Genomic DNA, 9,565 nt, shown 5'->3' with positions numbered 1-9,565 from the left:
GAAGTGCTCCACCGCCGGTGTTGTCTTTGAATGAGGGCAACCACCATTGCGTACGTATGTATTCACGTTGATTTTTAATTGTTTTTCCCCCCCCGCCTCCCCGCCCTCCCCGGGGAATAATCGATTCTGGTCGCGGAGGTTGGGGTTTACACCCGTTATAAAGCTGACGTTAATAACGTACGCAACCAACCTTGGGGGCAGACTCGAGCCACGCCCATCATGTTTCGACTAGTAGTATATCACCGGTATACAGGGTATCTGTTGTTATAAAACCTGTCATGTCTCTATTTTTACTATTGATTTAGTCTGTATTTGTTGAGGATGATAGAGATCATACGCAACTGTCCAACCCTCTTGGTAGGTGTGTGTGTGTTCATGTGGGTATATATATATATATGTATATATGTGTGGATTGTAATCATAGTAATAATAATAACACAGGCCTTGAGCCAGTATTGTATTAGGCAACTATTTACACACTACTTTATTTATGTTACACACACAATATTTAACACAACCATTAACCTAGTCAAATATATATATTGACTAAAGGCCTGTGTTATTATGACTACTATAAATACAATCCACATATATATATATACCCACACTAATACACACACACACCTATTAAGAGGGTTGAACAGTTGCGTCAGATCTCTCTAATCCTCAACAAATAAAGTCTAAATCAATAGTATAAACAGAGACATGACATCTTTTATAACAAGGTCTACATTTGAATCGAGCAGTTTTTAAATGTGTGGCACGGGTGTATTGGCAGCCATTTGTGGAGTCATTTATAGATTAATTAAAGTTGTCTTTCTTTCAATATGGGTGTCTTATCCGGGCCTGAATTTTATTCTACATATGTATGCAACATTGCACAGTTTCCAACTTTTCACTTGTGAGTGAGAATTTGATACAGGGGTTTATTGTTTTTTTTTTTAAATATCTATCTATCTATCTATCTATCTATCTATCTATCTATCTATCTATCTATCTATCTATCTATCTATCTATCATCAATTTGAAAGATGACCTATCTTGTACCGATCAATAACTTTCGTAAAGTTATTAATTCCAGGTTATTTTCCTGGGTCGATGTCTATCTATCTATCTATCTATCTATCTATCTATCTATCTATCTATCTGAAAAAAACAGGAAGGATGAAGCTTCGGCCGCACTTTGTGGTGGACCCTATGGGATGGCTGTGCGTCAGCGTGGTGTTTGGGATCTGGCTCTATAACACTCTCTTTGTGCCTCACCTCGTGCTTCTTCCCCACTACAAAGAAGGACACATCCCGTGGGCACTAGTTGTTTGTAAGTACACCATCCCCCCCCTCCCGTCAAGTAGGATAACGACACTGTTTTTCATTGTGGGCGTTAGTTTCATGCCACGGGAGAGCAAGCAATACGTAAATAGGACAAACTTGTGTCCAAATGCGTTGCTCAGGAAAACAACGACTTCCATGTAAACACAGTCGGGAAACTCTAGCTTCAGTAGTATTGTCTCCAACACATGTGGATCACAAACTAAATTACTCTTAATTTGTGTTAATCTCCAGGTTATTACGTGGCATCAGCCCTTTGCGTGCTCGCCCTGCTCAGAGCTTCCACAGCCGATCCCGGCCGTCTCCCCACAGACCCCAACATACCTTACTCTGGTACGGTACCCAGACACTTGAGCCGAAGCCCGCTATATTATCATCCGCTATATCCCCGCCATTTTGGTTTGTTGGTTTTGTCCCAGAATTACAGGGAGATTGATGAGAGACTGATGATTTGTGTCCTCTCTCCGTAACAGAGCGAGCGCAGTGGGAGCTGTGTAACAAATGCAACTTAATGAGACCCAAAAGGTCCCACCACTGCAGTCGCTGCGGTCACTGTGTTCGCAGAATGGACCACCACTGCCCTTGGTAAGGCTGCAAGTGTTTGTGAAATTAAAGAACATTACCAAACTTACAATAACAATGTGTAGCAATGCTATGGTGGTACTAGTAACTAGTGGTATGTTTAAAAAAAAAATATATATATATATATATATATATATATATATATATATATATATATATATAAACTACTACTCTGATTGGTACTCATAATAAATATAGCTGCAGGTAGCAATACATGGGGACCAGTTTATTCGTTTTAGGTACGTGTTACAGTTTTTGGATGCAATGCATCACAATTTTCTAAACTAACAAACATCGTGGAGTTATGTTGTGGAGTAACATGTACAGTATTTACATTTTTTTTTAATATTGTGACTGATCTTGAGGACTGAATTTTTGGACAATGGCTTCTATATCGTCTTAGAGTTTCGGCTATTTTTCAGCATCTGAAACAATAATGAAAACAAACTTTGTAATTATTTTTAATAACAATAATAATAAATACATTTTATTTTATAAATATAATACATGTTAGTTGTAATTACTACTTTATTGTATTTTTTCGGTTAATAATCTATAATTGGAAAATTCAGTTTAATAGATTACTTGCCTATATTGTAATGCAGACACCATTTATGGAACTTTAAGATTCATTTCCCATTAGAATTATTATGGAAGAACTTGTCAATACTGAGCACTTTCTGTCTTTGAACTAAAAACACATATTTTTACTTGAAACAAAATCATGTCATCGTTTTAACTTACCTCCCAAAGAAGGTAAGGTACATCTGCAGTCTCAGGGACGTTGGGTCTCGTGTGTCTCAATTATGACCTATTTACATAGGTTAACACCTTTACGGAGGTTTACAATAGCAGTCAAACTTACGTAACTTCCATTTTCACTTACATTTTCAATAAGTTACTTTTCCATGAAATACGAAAAACTGTGGTATTTCTGTGGAATTTTGAAGCCTAAAACTATCTGGAACACCAACTTTGGCATAACACACGAACACGGTTTTGTTTGAACCGGGCTCTCACGAACATCCCGCGGTTGAGGTTTCATCCAAATCGATCCACATACAGAGCAGATATTTGTGAAAAACTGACCAAAGTTTCATCAATATTTCAGAGACGAGCCAATGCATTTCACGCTGAAATATGTCACATAACCTACGAACACGGTTGAGGTGTTGTTTAAACAGCTATGTCACATTTATCTTGTGGTTTAAATGTGATCCACATTGATCCACATACTGAGTAGATATGTGTGAAAAACCGAATAACTTATTCAGTTGGTCTTGGTTAACTGGCACGTCACACTTGTCGTTCTAAAATAAATTAGATGAGATTGACAGTAAGACGCTTTATGACGTCATCTTATTATTTATTATAAATGTACAGATTCCAGTTGTGAATGTCCAGTTGGACCATGTCCAGTGTGCGGCGTGGACTTGGTCACTCTGTAGTGTGTAGAAGTTAACAAACTATCGAGTATATTACGTGTATATTTATTTATTAATTTATTCATTCATTCATTCATTTATGTATTTCTTTGTTTATTTATTTTTTTATTTTTTTATTTGTTTGTTTAAAAAATATAAATAATAATAAAAAATGTAACCTTTGCTGTCAGCATGCTGGGCAAACAACACAGAGTATTTGTACGCCATTTCATCCAGGACAGAGTTAGTCTGCAAGTGGAGTTCAAGTTCTCAAGCTGCAATGCAACTCTTTATTCATTCTTAAATCATCAAGAACTGCTGCAATAACTCTGTCCTGTGGACGACCTGTAGGATGACAAGAGCACAGTTTTGGTTATAGAGAACCACCACCAACCCCCCTCTTTGGAGAACTAGTTACAATGTTTGGGTCTATAAACAACTGATCATTACTCCAAGAGGGGGAGAATCACCACAGGTGAGACAAATAAACATAGAACCAAACAACATTTACACGAAAACATAAACATTGGACGACAACATGTATTGAAAAAACAGTTAATTAGGTCCAGGAAAACTGGAACTACAACTACAAGAGTGTTGTTCGGAGTAGGATTGGTGTGTGAGTGTATGTGTTCTAAGCTAATATGAGTGTGACTAAAATTTCGGGACGGACGAGAAGCATGCTGGGGCAGGAGCGTGACAGGGAAGATGGCAGCCGCCCGCCACATCCCCACCCACATAGCTCGCACCCCACCCATCCCACAAGCCCTAGGCCTATTGTGTTTTGGGACTGGGAGAGAGTGTATATATAAATTCTTACCTGGTTAATGAAAAATACAATAAAAAGTAGTCCTTAAACATTTGTCACCGCGTCCACTCAACCACTAAAGCCGTGCAATGGTACTCACTCACAGAAATACCCCAATGTTTTTCGTATTTCATGGAAACGTAACTTACTGAAAATGTAATCAAAGTAAAAAAACTCAACCCAACAAATAAAATTACGTAAATTAGACTGCTTTCGTGAATCTACGTGAATACGTCATAATTTTATTATCCGGGGATGGTAGCTCAGGAGGTACAGCTGGTCCTCTAGTAATCTAGATTTCTAGACGGTTGCTGGTTCGATCCCAGGCTCCTCCTGCTAGCATGCTGTAGTGTCCTTGAGCAAGACACTTAACCCCTAATTGCTCCTGATGGCTGCATCTGTCAGTGTTTGGTAAGATGGAACATGAACAAGATATACTTTAAAGTAAAAAATAAAAATCGGATGAAAAAAACAACAATGACGCAATGCAACCTAAAGTGGATGTTACAGTAACCATTACAATGTCTGTCATGCAACGTTACCTGGCCAAATACAAAATAACCAACTTGACGACAAACATTTCCGCCGTCCAACGACAGTTTATCACAGGATACTACTTTGTGTCAGATACAGCAGTTGCAAGCAAACCTTTTATTGCATTACAAAGTTGTTACAACTCCTAAATTGTTCAAAGTTGGATTCAGTCAGCTCTTTTGTCAGTTGGACGCTCCCATTCTTACATGAATTTCCCGTTGATCAGGATCAATAACTGTGTGGGAGAGGACAACCACTGGCTCTTCCTGCAGCTCTGCTTCTACACTCAGGTGCTCAGTCTGTTCACCCTGGTCCTGGACTTCAGCCAGTACTACTACTTCCTGCCTCTGACGGGGCAAGACCAGGTACAGAAGTACTTATAGGTCTGAGAACTCAATCAACTCTACTTTATACACATTATACATTCTGTGTAGATATCTGGATACTGAATGATCGACTTGTGTATGGGATGTTCTTCCTGAGATTGCATATTAATTGAATGTACTACATTTGTTTGAGTCCTTAAACAGTATTAGTTGTGTGCTACTGTTTTCGACACACGGATTCTGCCAATAAGCTCCTGTTTACCTCTGCCAGGAGAGGTTCACAGCCCGACACGAGCTGGCCCTCCTGCGGGTTTCGGCGCTGATGGGCCTGGCGATGTTTGGCGGCATGAGCAGCCTCTTCTACACCCAGGTGGCTGGCATCCTCTCAGTGAGTCGAAACTAAAAGACTTCCAAGTCCTGTATGTTCTCCTTAAATTAGCTTTTCCTGTCAATGGTTGCAACTACATTTAAACAACTGAAAGTGAACTTTAAAGAAGAAATATGGAATTGACAAACGTATTTTTCCCACACTGGGACGTTTTTGCCATTCAGTGCTCTTTGCCTCTCAGTAATAAGCTGTTCAGCCCTCAACCTTGGCCAAAAAGTGATGATTTAACGCTTGGAATGGAAGATCCATTATGCATTGTACTTTATTGATTATGCACTTCTCATAAATTCTTTGATGGTCCTTTGCTGTCTTCCTCCACTGCTCCACGGTATCACCGTCTCGGACTTAAATCCTGTGTCCAATGTGTTTGGGGAGCCGCACCAAGCTGTTAAATGTGAAGGTCAACGCTGACTCGGTGAAACAGGCGCTGAGCGCATCGAGCGCTGACAGATTTGTGTTCACTCTTCTGTTTGTTCGTCGAAAAAACAGCCTTGACCCTCATTTAGCGTGCACTCAACGACAGTTTGTTCCGAATATCTGTTGTTTGTGGTCTAAGATGACACCCACATAGTTCCACTAGTTCACACAGTATTGGAGTGTGTCCTCAGAGTTGGAGGTGTCAACAGTATCGGCATCATCCAAATACATTTAAGTGGCAATCCATGAGATTCTCTGTGTTGGGTGCATTACACTGAATATTACTTTACATTGGGTCCCAGAAGTTGTTGTGTTTTTTTTTTTTTTTTTTTTTTTTCTGTTTTGGCTATTGTGCTTTATCACATTCTCCATGTTTTGCCTTTCAGTTCTAGTGTGTGGCCAACCTTTGCATTCCTGCCAGTTAAGGCGGACCCCCGCCACCAACAATGGAAATATATGGAGCACATGCTTGGCGCAAATACATTGAAAGGGTGCTTCCTAAGTCGTGCCAGCCAAAAAAAAAAGTATCAAATATGATATTTGACAAAATATTCTTATGGATTACCACTTTAATGAAGGCCGCTTTAGGGCAGGTACGACAGCATTCGTCTCTCTAGAGTGTGATTTACATTCACAGACCACTTAATCACGGGGTGACCTTATACATGTGGCCACAATCAGGGAGTCGTAAATACTTTCCAAGCGTCTCATCTGTCCTCCCTGAAACAGACTTTCATCTTTTTCTCTAGTTTGGAGTTCAATTGAGGCGGCTGAGGTAGCCTGAGGTTAGAACATAAACAGAAGAAGTAGAAGTGGCAGGAATTTGGTCTGAATGACGTGTGACACGTTAACATGATATAATGCAATAAACTGTTAAGTGACATAAGTATAGGTTGGACTTTCTGGACCCGGGATTGTCCACCCGCGGTCCCCATCACAGATCCATTGTAGAATATAATGCGCAAACCACTGTTGCTTTCTACCAACCGAGATTCCTTTTTTCATTTTCTCTGAAACAGGACACGACCACGCTTGAGAAAATGTCTCTGTCATCAAATGAAATGTGAGTAGCTCATCATCTCATCATCAGCCATCATCAGCCATCATCAGCCATCATTAGCCATTTTCCCGTCGTATGAACCAACCACACTCTCATCCGGACTATTAGCGTTGACTTTTGTGGGGGTTTTGTCAATAACGGAGAGCAAATCATAGCGAGCACTTCATGAAAAGTTTGGAGCTTGAGGACTCTTCTATTCTATTCCTCCAGTGTGAACTAAAATCAGTTGAAATGTACTTCGATTTATTGCCGCAGGGAGTGCCATATAAAAAAAAAAAATATATATATATATATATATATATATATATATATATCTTAATATAGTGGAGATGGCCTTTAAGCCGCCATCTGTTTTCCTTACTTTAATTAACATTTTTGCTTCTTCCTTTTAATGTTCCCTCGCAGCACTGGTACAAAGAGATCCTGGCAGTGGGCGCTGTCAGAGGTGTTTGGCACGCGCTGGAAAGTCCTGTGGTTCGTCCCGCTACGGAGCCGCCGACCGCTCCCCGCCGGCCCCCACTACCGCATCCACGTGTAGGGAGGGAAGAAGAATCGAGGAGGAGGTGGAGGAGGAAAGAATACACGACTGCAACACAGCACTCCAAGCGTACATCCGCTCGCCTTTTTAAGCCGCGGGAGCTGGGCGATGGCACCGCTTTACCAAGGGATACTGTTGTTTCTTTTTTTTGTTTGTTTTTTTTGTTGGGTTTTTTTGTTTTTAATGCCTTCCCCTCTTGTTATCTGAACTTTGTGACGTCTATATCCACACGTCGTAATCGCCACTGTGACTCTGGGAAGCGCTTGTCACAGGAGGTCGTCATGGCAACAACGGGAAGCTTCACCGGGAAAAAGCCGGCGGCAGATTAGGGAACCCTCTCAGGTTACTTTGATAGAAACGAGCTTTCGCTACTGACCTTTAACCTTCAGAGCCACGTTAACTCCAGTGTGTCCATTAAGGGGAAACACACAAAATCAATTTTATCATCATGTTTTGTGCCTTTGGTCTTTTTTAAATTATTTATGTGATTTTTATTTGTACTTTTTTTTTGTTGTCATGTATGGGCGGTGAGATTTTTTTTCTATATAACTTGTATTTCATCTATTTCACACAGTAAATGGATAACATGTTACTTTTGTTATGGGAAGTTAACAATGAGAGTTGCTATGAAGATCATGTTTTTCAGGGCGGGGGCGGGGGGGTGAATAGTGAAGGCAATCTGGCACTTGCACTGTGTATTGATAATCATTTTATGTTGTATGTATGTTTTATGTTTCTTTGGTGACACTAATGGATTCTACTAAGGAGGGGATTATGGTGTTTACAGCAGCACACATCAAAACATTAGGCAATAATAATAAAGAAAAAAGAATCCAAAAAATGCCAAAATGTTATGAGCCTAAAAAAGTAGAAAGATTGACAGTACACAAAAAATAAATAATTTTTTAAAATTAAATTGGCAATATGCAATACAACTAACAAGTAACTACAATATAAAAATGGCAATATACAATAGAAGAGTTTAACAAAACAAGTTTGCATACCCATTTTATTTACATTCTTAAAGCCAAATATGCTGTGTCAGCCCAAATAATTATTGTACAGTATGTGATATAATTCTTTTTTTTTGCGGGGGGGGGGGGGGGATTATTGGAAAATGTTATTAAGATATGTTATATTGCATCCTGAGATTGTGTCAGAAATCCCGAAGGACTCACAAGCTCACACACAATCTTCCTTAGGCTTCGAACAGCAGTAGGTTTTAAGATATAACACGTTATTTTCTCGTGAAACATACAAAAAGCTATTGACAGGTTCTGGCAGCCTGGCATCATAACCTGCAGCTGCTTTCAACTCTAGGTTCCAAGTGGTCAAGTTAGTAATTTTATTATAAATGTGTATACTGTATATAATATATATAGTACATGCTTGGCAATCGTGGACTGTGATTTAGGATAAATTTAACAGTTTTGTTAATCCAGTCGTTTTAGATGGCGGTTGCGGTGTGGGGGTGGTGTGGTTTAAGCCGCCGGGATCAGGGTGGCCGCACGCCTGTTGGTCATCAGAGCAAGATACAGGTAAATCACCCATCCCCCCCGCACACACACAGGGGTGATTCCACGATTTGGGTGCCATTGGCCCATGTAATGTTTAAATTTGACCTTTATTTTTAATCATTTTTCAACATTGAAGCTAAGTCCCATAGTCTTACACTCAACCCTAAATGTTTCATAATCTCTAATACTCACAAAGAAGATGTTTCAAGCGTGAGGTATGAAATGGATTCACACAGTAATGCAGCAATAATCCGATTTCTGAAGGATTTCAATGATAAATTTTCAAGGTAAAGTTTAGTTATAGTGTTTATTTTTATAAATCTGTTAAACTTTTAACATGCATATTTGTAAATGTAATGGCACCCAAAACGTGGAATCACCCACAGACAGTCAATTACACTGAGCGAATATTACCATAATATTGTAATTGTTATGATTTTACTGGACAGGACGCATGGGGGATGGTAGGTTTTGATTTTGTGTGTATTAGAACAAACATACGGTCGCTCTGGATGGGACTTGGCAGGCAAAGGAGGTGAGCGCTGGCCATATGGTGGAAATATCCCAGCATCCAATTGGTTTAAAGTGCCTGTCTCCAGCCTGGTATTTTCTACCACTTTTAAATGTTTTTGAATTTTATTT

General features: G+C 39.6%; 1 protein-coding gene across 1 annotated transcript; it reads left to right on the top strand.

The window, feature by feature from the left end:
* Nucleotides 1–7,412, top strand: zdhhc21 (zDHHC palmitoyltransferase 21). Its single transcript, XM_080023456.1, has 8 exons — nucleotides 1–54; nucleotides 1,160–1,318; nucleotides 1,564–1,662; nucleotides 1,803–1,914; nucleotides 4,904–5,042; nucleotides 5,275–5,391; nucleotides 6,828–6,871; nucleotides 7,274–7,412. The coding sequence occupies exons 2-8, from the start codon at nucleotides 1,165–1,167 to the stop codon at nucleotides 7,404–7,406; spliced, it is 798 nt and encodes a 265-aa protein (XP_079879582.1). The 5' UTR covers nucleotides 1–54; nucleotides 1,160–1,164; the 3' UTR covers nucleotides 7,407–7,412.
* The last annotated feature ends 2,153 nt before the right edge of the window (nucleotides 7,413–9,565 follow it).

The sequence above is a fragment of the Zeus faber genome (assembly GCF_960531495.2).
Source record: "Zeus faber genome assembly, chromosome: 22".
Lineage (NCBI taxonomy): Eukaryota > Metazoa > Chordata > Actinopteri > Zeiformes > Zeidae > Zeus > Zeus faber.
This window is presented reverse-complemented; position numbering and strand designations above follow the sequence as displayed.